The sequence below is a fragment of the Excalfactoria chinensis genome, chromosome Z, assembly GCF_039878825.1.
Source record: "Excalfactoria chinensis isolate bCotChi1 chromosome Z, bCotChi1.hap2, whole genome shotgun sequence".
NCBI lineage: Eukaryota > Metazoa > Chordata > Aves > Galliformes > Phasianidae > Excalfactoria > Excalfactoria chinensis.
This window is the reverse complement of record NC_092857.1, coordinates 47,071,562-47,085,001: the sequence shown is the minus strand read 5'-3', so window position 1 is coordinate 47,085,001 and position 13,440 is coordinate 47,071,562. Positions and strand designations below refer to the sequence as shown.

Here is a 13,440-nt window from a genome sequence, read left to right as displayed (position 1 = left end):
GTAAGTCAATGGATTAATTCCCAACTTTGCTTTCATTCAGTTCTCAGAAATCATGTGATAACTCCACACACCTAAAAATGCAATGTTGAAGATATTAAGCAGTCCCCAACAATCTACATTTACAAGCATGCTGAACTACCTTATTTTCTTAAATATTTCCATCAGTTGCCAGAATATCATTGATGTGACACTAGCATTGCTACCACCTTTCTTAAAAAGAGTACTTTGTACTCCTAGTTCAGTCTGGCAAAGAGGTAGAAGGCTCAAAGTGTCTGTGTTCACTCAAAGTGGACCAAAACAAAAATCACACTTATATTTTTAACCTAAAAATTTCCCACTGTTTATTTTAGTTATTTCTGCATCCAGAAAAACCAACTTTTTCTTGAAACAAAGACCTGATTATTACCTCTCGGGAGGCAGGTCTGTATCCATATCCAGATGGTAAATTTTTATCTTCCTCGCAGCCTTTGGCTCCTGGACTAAAGTGCAGCTCTACATGAAAACGTTCTTCTGAAGAAAGTTCCTGAAGAAAATGATAAATAGGTTTTACACTTCAATACGTAGCTTAGCATTACTCGTTTCTGAAGGTACTCATGCATTTCAAATACCTTATTTGGATCCTCATAGAGCATGATAACAATCTGTGTCATGTAATTGAGTTCATTGACAACGTTTAAGTAATCCATAGCTCGTTTCCATTGTTCATCTTTTGATTCCTTGTGAACAGAAAAAAATATTAGAATCTTGACAAATAAAAGCCAGCAATTTTCTTTAGAAAGACTAATGATTTACATTTTCATCCATTTAGATGGTTTTTACATAAACAGCAGATTTATGACGCTCTATTATAGCTAGTGAAAAACTACAGATACATCTTAAAAAGTAAAGTAAAAATACACATAAAATGAATAGGAAGTGGATTTATCGCACAGTATCTTTCAGGTTATTTTGTTAATAATGTTGAAAGCTTTGTAAACAGAAGCACCATTAACATTTTTCTGATTGGAATTTTTTATTTTGCAATAAAATCCCCTTCATATAGTGTGGGTATACTGTGGGAAACGTTTCTAGGTATCTAGCAGTTAAGCAGATGGAGAAGGCTTCCAAAATACAGAAGAAAAACAGTAATCTCACTCTGAATTACTTAATATGAATATTCACCTTTTCCATGCTCTAAAACAATGTCTATGATTAATGAAGAACTGCTATACTTAGTAATTCATCTTAAAGGAAACTAAAAAGTTTGTTAACCTAAAAGCTACAGCTTGCCACAGAGGTTTATAAGTTTAATCAATGAGTTTACTTATCTGTTACTAGAAGAAAGAATGCCAATACAGCTGCTTCAAAGAGCAGATTTGGATTTACATCAAGCTTAGAAGCAGCTGCATAGGCCCTGTGGTGCTAATTTGTCCTCTCCATGAGCTTATCTGGGCAACCAGTGAATCTGTAAGTTGGTCTTTTTAAGTCTTTGATTTCCAAGCCAATTAGATGGACAATAAAGCATAACCTTTGAAGTATTACACGATAGTACCAGGCGGAAAGGTCTTGACAATATGACAGTTACAAAAATAAGCCTAGCCAGAAGTAAATTCAGAGACATCTGAACTGCAATTTGAAGAAAAAAAAAAAAAAAGAGTTGGAAGGGTAACAACAGAAGACAAAGAAATGGGTTATCTGCCCTTTGCAAACCCTTTTGAGACCACAGTATCAGCTGTATAACTGAACATACCAACGCAACCCAGCACTATTTTAAAAGAGCATGCACTTCTCTAATAAATTATCACATTAGGAGTCTGAAATATGGCCCTGCACATATACTAAGAAATTCTATGCTTCAAAAAGTGTAATAATTTTCAAAGACACTTGGGAAAATTAAGCCTTCACTTAATAAAGTTTTAGTAAAAATTATTTGTTTTTTTCTTAAACTATCTCAGGGTTCACAGTAAAAGTGTTCAACTTACATCACATAAGGCACCGTAACGAAGGGTGGATAACAGGGAATGAACGTGACTTTCGCTGGTGAAATATAGTCGTGTACGAACATGGCGTTCAGGGGACATAACACCCCTGGAGTAACTTAAAAGGAAAAAAATCTTATTAGACCATAATGACATGTGGCTCTATTTTAGAATTAGACATCCACTGATAAATGAATCACATCTTTAAAATTACTCTGAACTAGTAAGATATTTCAAGCATGGAAGCTACAGTAAGTCTTACAAGAATTGACACGATCATATAAAAATATTAGAATACTTACAGAGGGTGAAGCTTATTTACAGTATCATCATCTTGAGTCCTCTGAAGGTCAGAACGTATTTTTCTAACTAGAGGAGTGCAGTAACCTTTGGCAATCTCTAGTTTCTCAGCCTTTGAAATACCATATTCCTATATACAAAGAAAAAAGTCTTAAAATTCAGTTCAAGATGAACATACCTTCTAATACAGGGCTTGTATAATAAATTCACAGAATCACTGAATTATGGGATTGGGTGGGATCTCTGCAAATCGTCTACTCTAACCCCCTCCTAAAAGCAGGTTCCCTTGCACAGTGAAGTCTCCAGTGAGTGCTGATTATCTCCAGAGGAAGACTCCACAACCTCTATGGGCAGCCAGTTCCAGTGCTCTGTTACCCTCACAATAAAGAGGTTTTTCCTCATTTTCAGCTGGAATATCAGTTTGTGTCCAGTTTTTGTCCATTACACCTTGTCCTGTCATTGGGCACCACTGAAAAGAGCCTAGCTCCATCCACTAAACACCTGCACTTTAGATATTTATAAACAGTTAAGAGATTCCCTCTCAGTCTTCTCCAGGTTGAAGAGCCCCAGCCCTCTCAGCCTGTTCTCAGAAGGGAGATGCTCCAGACCCTTAATCATCTTTGTGGCCCTCCACTGGGCAATTTTATTATTATTACTATTTTTTTATTTTATTTTTTTTTATGTTCCCTTCTTCCTTGGACTGAGCAACCCAGAACTGGTTGCAGTACTCCAGACATGGCCTCACAAAGGCTGATCAGAGGATGAGGATCACCTCCCTCAAGCTGCTGGCCACGGCCTTTTTAATGCACCCCAGGATACCTTCTTGGCCACAAGGGCACACTGCTGGCTCACGGCCAGCCTGCTGTCCAGCAGCACACCTACATGCTTCTCTACATGTCTCTTTCCTAGCTGGTCAGCCCCTGACCTGTACAAAGTTATTCAGTTAGCTACCTGCTATTGTTCTGACTGCGAACAGTTAAATAATTCTGTTTTATGTCTTTATTACATCTGACCTGCTTTTAAGTTAGAAGAGGCTTTCCTTTTTCCTATTTGAGATGACAGGGAGAAACACTTCTTCATCCACAGAAGTGAACTGCCTGCCTGATATGATCAGAAAAAGATGAATTATTCTTTCTCCCATAGAGATTTAGACATGTATGGTGGATTTAATTTCAATTACCTATTTTATTTTATTTTTTTTCCCAGTCAGTGAGGACAGGCGCATCACTTATTTGATGTCTACTTTAGTGTGAATTAAAACACCCCCACAGACCATCTCCTGTTCACCTCAAATAGCACTAAAATGGCAGTTAAATACAACTGGAAGATACTGTATCTGTTGTGGTATTTACAACAGTAAAAAACATATTATTTCAGAAGCTCCTCAGTCTGTGCTACACCTCATATGAAAGTGCTTGTATTATTTTCCTGGATCATTTTCACCAGAGAGCAGAATAAGTGCTTTTCCATATGGATTATGCATGTTTGACAAGCTTCCTTTTATTTTCTTCCTTCCTTTTATTTTTAGTTACAGTCCCCTAATACACTATTCAAAATTAAGCTTAGCAGAAGCACACAATACACACAGTACACTTAGAATTATTGCTCTTTTCATCTTCCCTACTGTCAGGCAGTTTGAGAAATGGGCATGACAAGAAGTTCCCTCACTTACAGCAGAAAAAGAGTAACACCTCCCTGTTACAGTGGTATATTATTTCAAGGACACTCCTGGACAGCTTTTGCATGTTCTGTCCTACACTACAATACAATTTCATTTCCTGTAGTCAACAGCATTTAGCACTAATCTGAATTTAACAGACTGCAGTACAGAGAAGTTTAACAAGTACATCTGTCCTTAAATTCTGTGAAACTTAAAAGTGTACGTTTTTATCAGGGAGTGGTAGCATTCTGAAATAGCAGAAAGGTCTTTCTAAATGTAACTTGTTTAAGCAAATTAAAATTAGATAGATTAGGATTCAATGTCAGTTGCAGAAAGCCTGAAAATAAAATTAATTAAATTAAATGTGATTTAAGAACACAGTTGTCCACATGGGCTCTGCTTATGTCCACGAAGAATGTTTGAGATTAACCACATCACTTTTATACATTGCAGCCGAGAAGCTGTTCACAGGTTAAACTGCCAGAAAAAAAAAAAAAAAAATCACTCTGACCACAATTCAATGAATTATGAATCAAAATTTTTCTTAGACAGAATAATCTTATTGTGATCAGAAAATAAGAGGTGAAGCTAAAGGGGCTTTTAATATAAAAGTCAGAGTGAACATCTCACATACAGTCTGTTAAAAGATGAAATATTCTGTTTCATAACTGAAAATGTTTACCTGAGGAATCACAATGTCAGCTAAAGCTTTTGAAAGTCTGTATAATTCCATTGTGTTTTCTAATTTTAAGGAGCCATTGTGCTGCACATCGTATTTTATACAGTCGTAAATATCAGGAATTTTGCTAATATCGTATCTTCCATTCTTTGTTTTAAAGTCTTTTTCCAGCTTGGCCCACCTGCGCAGCATCAGTTCTAGTGTTTCACTGTGGTACAGCTGAATATCTGGATAAACAGTAAGTAATCAGGAGCACCCAAATAACAGGAAAAAAAAAAAGTTAATTACATGATAATAATAGTTGAAAACAATTGTGAAGTATGTTTAAAGGGGTAACAGTAAATAACTATACTATTTCCGAAAGAACAGATGTGTATATGGTTACTTTTACTGTTGAAATCATCTAGTTTCATCAAGACAGCAGAGGGCTCCCTGTAGTACTGTACTACTAGTCCTTTAAACAATGCTACAACACAATGAATAAAGTGTCCTACAGAACATAAGATAATTACAAAAGAGTAAAATAAATGCCCACTATTAGAAAATTCCAGGAGGGAGGAAGAGGAAGAAGACAACATCTCTGTTTCAGAACAGAATGTAAATCCAGTTTGCTGCTCACTTCCAAGTGTCAACAGTAAAAGACTGGCTGAAAGGATGGACTATCCCCATTTGCAGCACAGAAGACTGGATCAAACAGACAAAAACAAATTACAGTCTACAGGTGATACCTGCATGGATCAGCCTCAGAAGAGTAGTTGTTTATATGCAATGCACTGCAAAGAATACCAGATTACAAATATTCAAAAATTTAGCTTATACAGAAAATGCAATGTGGTTGCTCCCAGCTTCAGTTTTCCTTTTTCACTAGATCAATACCAGTAAAATAGAGCATAAGTCTATGCAGTTCTTCCATGCATTATCTGCAGGGAATAACACATCCTCAGCAAAGATATTTAAACATAAAAGCACACCTGTATAACTTAGCTTTATTACCACCTGCTTTGCCTATTTCTTTTGTGGACTGCTGAGTTACAAATTTCTATATTAAGAATTTCTGTAAAAATGTGACAACTAGCCTGAACTTCTGTATACCAAAAAGAGCTCTTACCTTCAATATGACCAAGTGTTCCTCCTGCTTTTGACTGTAAAATTATTTATATTGAAACAGACTGTAAAATCCGTATGCCATCACTGAAAAGTTCTGCTGAAAGCCATTGTACTGCAATTCTCTCTCAAATGTAAACAAGAGAAACTACACATAGCTACAAAAAAACTGTTCAAATACCTGCAGACTTTGGTTCTTCCATTTTTTGCCTAATCTGAGAAGTCAAGCTCTGGATCAAGGAGTAGACTTTGTCACATGTTTTAACAGGATTTTTAATAACCTGCATTGATTTTATCAATGAAATGCTTCCAGATGGTGTAAGCTGTAATTTGAGATAAACACAAACTGATTAGATTAAAAAACAAAGCAAGCAAACAAACAAAAATAAACAAACAAACAAAAAAAAACAATCACACAACAAAAACAACTACGGAAGTAAGATGGAAAGTACTAAAGATTCTAAGTATCAGATTGAAGGCACTGATGTAGGTTGTTAGTTTTTGAGACCATTTCTCAATAGTCTACTCCCTTAGAGAAACTAAGAATCAAAAGTACATTGAAAAGTACTAAGTACTAGAGAATCAAAGATGTCAAGAAATTAAGAATAATCTCATACAGTAAACAAGAGCAGCTTCAAAAGTTCCTAAAACTCTTCTTTGTTCTAAGAATATTACATGAAAATTCTGAGGATTCTTATGAATCTTAATATACTTAACAACTTTCTGTAACTTTTGTTCAACTAACAACTGTATTAAAAATCTTTGTAAAAGATTTACAAGAAATTATACTTAGCCTATGTATCTCAATAAAACCCATGTTGTTCTATGCAGTACCTTTCCTAGCAGAACTAGAAGGAAGAATGAGACACATGGAAAAAACCTGACTGGCTTAGCTTTCTTGTCCCACAAACACAGATAAAAACAAACCCTTTTAAGCACAAACTCTGGCATGGAGAAAGAAAAATATAACAAAACAAAAGCAAAAGTAAATTGTTAACTTACCTGATTGCAAAGTATGTTAAAAAAAAAAAAAAAAAAAAAAAAAAAAAAGGAAGAAAAAAAGAAAAAACACAGAAAATGTATTATCACTTTATAATCTCAAATGTTAGTCACTCTCAGCAACTATCTTAAAACAGAATGCACTACGGTTTCAGTCTTCTTTTACATCCCACCGTATCTATGCAGAGCCAAAAATGGGAAAATAAAATAAATATTTGAAACCCTGTACCTTCTCACTTTTTCCAAGTGCTGCAAAATCTACTGCTAGCAGTGGTTTGACTGAATCTTTTAATCTGCATACTTAAATAAGTCCACAAAGAGCATGCATACAGCTAGTACAATTACTTTTCAATAATTTCCTCCTAACACCTTTTAGAAAATACCAGCTAAAACTTACAGAGACCACACCTGAGGTACTTTCATTTGAACCAGAAACAATCATGCAGATCATACTATGTCAGCATTAACTATTTTATTACGCATTAGGTTATTATGATAATGAGACATTTCCTTTCACTGGTAAGGAACTATTCTACTGATTTTCTGCCTTCTATTGCTGTTATAGTCAGAAAAAAAGCCTTGTAGGATACCAGCACCTTGTAGGATAATACAGTATCACAAACTTATTAAAAAGGTCACAGTGAAGACTAGAAAAAAAAAGAATTTCCCTTGAATAATTAAAAAAGCCACTGAAAAAGATTTACTAATGTGGTCCCTACCATCAACTATATTTCTACTTTAAAGTTTGTTACTCAAATTTCAATAGATTAAAATATCCAATTGCTACAGCTTCCTTCTTAGATCAAACTACTTGCAAACACATACATGATTTTTCGAAGGACATACATACAACAACTGCTCATCATTTTAATGTAAGTATTTACTTGTCTATTTATTTTATTTCACTGAAAACTTCTTATGTTCTAACCTTATCGTAGTCATCAGCAGTAAATTCTCTGTCTCTCTGGAGAATTTCATGGAGCCTTGCTTTAACACGATGCTGACAGCTGCTTAAAGAATCACTGTCACTGTCCAGTAGACCATTCATATTAGCACTTTTTACCATCTGGACAAGAATAGGAGTCAGCTCGCCCTCTAGGGCCAGTAGTCCCTGAAGCAAATAATATAATTAATCAAGCAAACATGAGAAAATAACAGTATCTTAAAAAATAAACAAAAAAAACACTTAAAATTCTAATTTAAACTCAAGATTATATTTGTTGCCTGTAGCTTAGATATACAGGGACTTAGCCATTAGGACAGGGGCGAATGGTTTGTTAGGACAAGGGGGAATGTCTAAACTAAAGAAGGGAGATTTAGATTAGATGTCAGGGGACTTTCTTGAGAGTTTGGTGAGGTGCTGAAACAGGTTGCCCAGAGAAGTTCTGGATGCCCCGCCCCTGAAGGTGTTTAAGGCCACACTGGATGGGGCCCTGGGCAATCTGATCTACTGCTTGATCTAGCAGTTGGCAAGGTAGAAGCGTTGGAGTCTGATGATCCTTAAGGCCCCTTCCAACCCAAGACATTCTGCGATTTCTTTCTATGATTCTATGAAAGCACTGCCTTGGTGTGTAGGATTGCTACAGTTGGTGCAACAGTGACGGTTACATGCCCTTAGAGCATGATCCCCAGTGTGAGCTCCACTGTGAGACCCCAGCATTTGCAGGTGCCAAGAGTGCCCCTGGGAGGTCATAGCTGTCCAGGTCTCAGGTAAGAGGGAGTGCATGGTGCAACAGCAACTGACTCATGGGGGCCATGCCCTGGTCCAGAGAACCAGATGAAGGAGCTATGGAAAGAGACTGAGTAGGATCTGGGAAGACATACAGGACACACATAACGCTTTGGCAGAGATCCTACAGGGCCCAAACCCTGTGCGGCAAAGAAGGACAATGAAGTTCTACAGTTGAACAAAAGGTAGATGGAGACTTCTAAAATGAAGAAGGCTAGAAACTTTTGTGACTCTTCTGGCAACAGAAGGGCACTGAGGTAAATACAGAAATTTAATGGCATTCCCCTCAAGTCTGCTGACTGAGGAAAAAGCAGGACTGATGGCTGTCCACGTGAAAAACCTGTGCACCAACACATGCAGCATGGAAACAAACAAGGGGAACACAAATTCTGAACATCTGCAAAGGTTTAATTTACAGAGATTACAGAGACAAGCAGGATAGCTCAAATGAGTGCAGCTGCTTTGCTACAGTACAGAGGAAGGTATGGAGGAAGAATTGGATTCTGTATAAAGGAGTGACTTGACAACTGGTACCTTTGCTTTCAAACCAGTAACAAGTCAGTTGAGACATTACATGTAAGGATGAAAGGATAGATAAATGGTTATATCAAGGCAGGCCTCTGCTACAGACCACCTAACTAAGAGAGGAAATAGATGAAGCTTTCTTAAACTAAGAATGTCTCACGATTTCATACCTTTTCCAGTACTTAATTCTGGATACGTAACGCATGAGCAATACTGTGTGTGTCAAGAGTCTCAGATTTCTGAAGAACTTCCAGGACAATTCCATGGCAAAGGATACTGATTAATTATCTAGCTGAGACATTTTCCTGGAGCTGTTTCTCAGAAAGTCAGGAAAGTGAAGGTCAGTGGCAGCCTTGGCAATAGAAATCATGAAATTGTGACAAAAAGAAGACAAATAACTGCATCAGAGCCCCTGCAAATGATACTTCAACTTTTCATGCAATTCCCAGGGAAGAGTGTCCCAAAGGGCAAAGGTGCATAGAACAGCTGTCCCTAAGGACAAAATCCTCAAAATACAAAAGCAGTCCAACCTGACATGAGGAAAGTTGTGTAGAAAGTCAGCATGGATTAAAAAGGAACAAAGGGAAGGTAAAGGCAGGGATGGGCTACCTAGAAGAATCAGAGAAACTACCTGAGAATGAAGGGGTGGAATTAAAAACTTAGAGAGGCTGTGGAATCTTCATTCCTGTAGATGGTCAGAACTTGATTGGATACAGGTATAGGCAACTAGCCTTGTGCTTTCTGAAGCTGAACTACATAACCTACAGTGGTTCCCTTTCACCTAACTCACTCTTATCACTCTGTATTTATGAAAACCATTCACCTAAAGAAGTCTCTATGTAGCACTTGCTCTGAGTTCTCTCAAACAATTCAAGATCTGTATCACTGCAAGAAGGAAGTGAATAAAATTATTAGCAGTGGAAGTACTACACATGAGAAAGGCTACTTGGGAAGAGGAGCAAAAGAAGAATTTGCCTAGCATGAAGAGAGGTAAAGGCGCACTTTGGCAAACACTGGAGATGTAGGAAGTTCTGAACCCTGGTCAAAAATTAAAAAGTATCTTTTTAACTTTTACAGAAATTATTTCAACTAGTAGAAAAGAAACACACACATACAGAAACAACCAATAACAAAACCCAAACCAAATTAATCTTTATTTTTTTACAATTTCTCATTTAAATATTTTCAAATTAGTTTATTAAGTTGTTTATTAATTCCTGCATATCACTAAATAATCCTTCAAAATACCTTCTTTGAAAAAAAAAAAACAAAAAAAAAACCCAACAACCCACAGCCTTTGTGTGTATAATAAACAATAAATCTCCACTAATTTTTAGAAAAAATAAGCTATAAGTTTTCAGAATTTAATTATTGAAAATACAATTTGACACAGTACCTTTGCAAAAGCTGCTGCAGTCATCTGAACTCGTCCCTCATCAGAAGCATAGATTTTGAGATCGTGTCGGTAAGTGCTATGTAATCTAAGTAAGCCGCAGCCAGGAAATCCAGCATAATCTCCTACCAAACAAACATTTTGCTCAGACACTCATTTTGCATGTTACTACCTTCAAAATGGATTTATGCCGCCCAGCACGTTATTTATTTATTCATTTATTTATTACCTTGTCCACCTGGATACATACACCTGAATGCTCTTCCAAGCTCCTCTGCTTGAACCTTGCCTGCAGGGGTCAGTTCTCCTCCCCATTTTAGAACCAGTAGGAGGGATGGTTCATTTCTTCTGTTATCTAATTGCACACAGAGAGAGGAGCTTAGTAGAGAAATATATTGTGATTTTTTTATTTTTTTTTGCACATGAACAAAAATAATGGTACTATGAAGGCCAGTTAAGAGCCACTTTAACATTAGGAATCCTTAATGGTTTTCTAACATTAAGAAAATACTAAACCGGAGAACTATAATAGCACTCATCAGAGAAACCTGAAATAATCACATTATGTACAAAAAAATAAGTTAAAAATACTGAGCAAGAAATCTAAAACAAACATTGAGTCAAAAACTTAGGGGAAAAAAAGAAAAGAGATTTTAAATACCCAGGATATTTCAGTTAATGACCATGGAACAAAGATCAGAAAGATCTTAAAAACATTTTAAAGACAGCAGTAAATGATAAGCAGGATTTTCTCATCTTTCTTCCAATACACCATTTCTGGTGAAGCACTGATGCTTCTTGCCCCTGTTTTCCATTACAAAAAAACTGTGTTGTAATGTAAATTTACTACATAATCTTAGGTGCTTGATTCAGTAGGTTTAGAGACTGCTGAGTATTTGCTATCAACACAAACATTCATTCAAATCAACATGTTGCTTCTTCAAGACATGTTACACCATCAAGGCATGTTACACGATCAAGACAGGTTACACCACTAGTATATGTAAATACATATGTTCTTAAGCGAATATACACTAAAGTAATACTACACCTTCCTCTTCACTGGAAGTCTTTGGGCAGCCATGAGGAAGATATGTTAACTGAACTTTGCGATTTATGCCTGAAAAATGCCCATACCTGAAGGAGGAACAGAGTGAGATGAGAAAGAAAAGAGAAAAAAAAAACAGTGTATTTCTGTACAAACTCAAAGCTACTGTGCTCTTGAAACAGAATATAATAAAACTACATTTTTCATTCATTTGAGCATTTAACCAGCAGTTAGCACTGCAGTCTTAAATCAAGCCTTATTCGCGAAGCACATAAAGCTACGTACCTAACAAACTTTCTGTGATGAAACATTTCCAACTATTATTATTCACTACTCATTTTCAGCACACCAAGCATAAAAGTGAAAAAACAAACAAACAAAAAAAACTGCCTATGCATTTACAGACTGCGTGAGTAGTTCACAACTACATGAGCCATCAGTAAGCAGAATCTCATCTGGCAGTGTAGATGGTTGGTTTTGCCAGCCAGAGAAGTTGTCAAGTAAAACTCAGTATTTAAGTAACCTTCATGAATGTCAAGAATAATTGGATTTACCCCAATTTCTAAAAATTGAAGTTATCTTCCACCATGTCAAGTCTAGAGACCCCAGAATATTAACAACTCTTGAAGCCTTTTTTTTCTTTTCTTTCCCTTGTATTAAATACCTCAGGCTTCATATGCAAAGCTTTATTTCTCTGGAATCCTCAGTTTGTACAGTTTGCTGAACACAGTTAAAGTTCCTACAGGCTCCAAGAAACATCATTCTGCCATGCATAGCTAAGAGGCAAACCTTACACTCTAGTACTTAAGCATCCAAAGACACAAAATGAAACAAAACAAAGAAAATCCCAAACCTAAATTCTTTCAAAGCAGGAAGCACACTAGATAGATTAAACAGTAAGATTCATTAAAAAGATAATGAGAAAACAGAAAGGGCGCAGTCTTCAGAGCGTCAAACAGGACATCTTTTCTTGTTCTTTGAGGAAGACCCATCTGTTTCAATTAACATATCACTTCATTGTTAACAGTCATTGCAGCTGACCTGTAACTGGTCAAACAGGTTACAATAACAGGTATATCTTTGTTCCTATGAGGACTGTAAATAGATACTTACATTTCTAACACAGTCTTTAGCTGTTCAAGTTTTGCTTTACTTTCTTCAATTTCAGAATCATTGTTCTGTCCAAGTTCCACAAGGAGTTGCCTTGCTATGTCAAGCACTTCCTAAAGAAAGCAAACACAGGTCTAACTTAAGATCGATTATTTTCTATTTGTCGTAAAACACTCAAGCAAGAAAATAGAGACAAACTTGCCTGCAGCTGTTTTGGTTTTTTCAGTTTTAGTTTTCCAGATTTATATCCATCACATTTTTCAAAGAGATCAAAAAATCTTTAGGAGAAAGAATAGACACAAACATTTAGTAAGCTAACATGTTAGTCAAACACATAGCTTTTAAAGCTAAAACAGCCAGAAATTAGTAATTGTACATTACTTGAAAAGCATATTAAAATCTGAACTTCAGAGCTCAAGTGAACATTTATTCAAATCTCATTTCTCAAGAAAGTCTTCAGTACGTTAGAGAAATTTGAGTACAAAAAAAAAATATTATCTTACTGACTTGCTAAGTGCTAAGTACAAAAAAGAAAGAATACACAGCAGTGATTCACCTTAGCATTCAAGAACAATCCTCTGTAGAAGTACGGACTAGAAACACCAAATGTATACATATTTTTTATATATACATACACTCATAAGTATATTTAAAGCAGTTGTGTGTGAATACATGAGATACTGAAACTGCACCTAATTCCAGGCACTTTGTGAATGCTAACAAAAAAAAATGGCATCTACCAGAATCACACAGTAATCAAACTTTGACAAAATTAAGAGACTACAAGGCAGAACAGTAAGAAAGCAAGTCACAAAAGAAACATACAATAAAAATAAAGTAGGAGGTCAAAGTCAAATGGTGAACCAGAAGTATTCTCTGCTGATTATTCATAAAGAAATGTATAGAAACAAATGTATCTTCATTAAAATCAAATA

The 13,440-nt window shown here is 36.0% G+C and overlaps 1 protein-coding gene across 4 annotated transcripts in view; it reads right to left on the bottom strand.

Moving 5' to 3' along the window:
• The window catches only part of PPIP5K2 (diphosphoinositol pentakisphosphate kinase 2), a 51,909-nt gene that overhangs the window by 16,098 nt on the left and 22,371 nt on the right, over positions 1-13,440 (bottom strand). For 3 of the 4 annotated variants that reach the window (XM_072358950.1, XM_072358954.1, XM_072358952.1), the window contains exons 12-23: positions 12,708-12,783; positions 12,509-12,618; positions 11,399-11,484; positions 10,577-10,702; positions 10,351-10,472; positions 7,629-7,811; positions 5,883-6,024; positions 4,601-4,824; positions 2,261-2,388; positions 1,962-2,076; positions 609-716; positions 407-523 (exon numbers count right to left, since the gene is read on the bottom strand). In XM_072358950.1, the coding sequence (XP_072215051.1) occupies positions 407-523; positions 609-716; positions 1,962-2,076; positions 2,261-2,388; positions 4,601-4,824; positions 5,883-6,024; positions 7,629-7,811; positions 10,351-10,472; positions 10,577-10,702; positions 11,399-11,484; positions 12,509-12,618; positions 12,708-12,783 (1,537 nt within the window). Of the gene's footprint in view, positions 1-406; positions 524-608; positions 717-1,961; positions 2,077-2,260; positions 2,389-4,600; positions 4,825-5,882; positions 6,025-7,628; positions 7,812-10,350; positions 10,473-10,576; positions 10,703-11,398; positions 11,485-12,508; positions 12,619-12,703; positions 12,784-13,440 lie in introns of all 4 variants that reach the window. The other variant, XM_072358951.1, reaches the window with a different exon arrangement.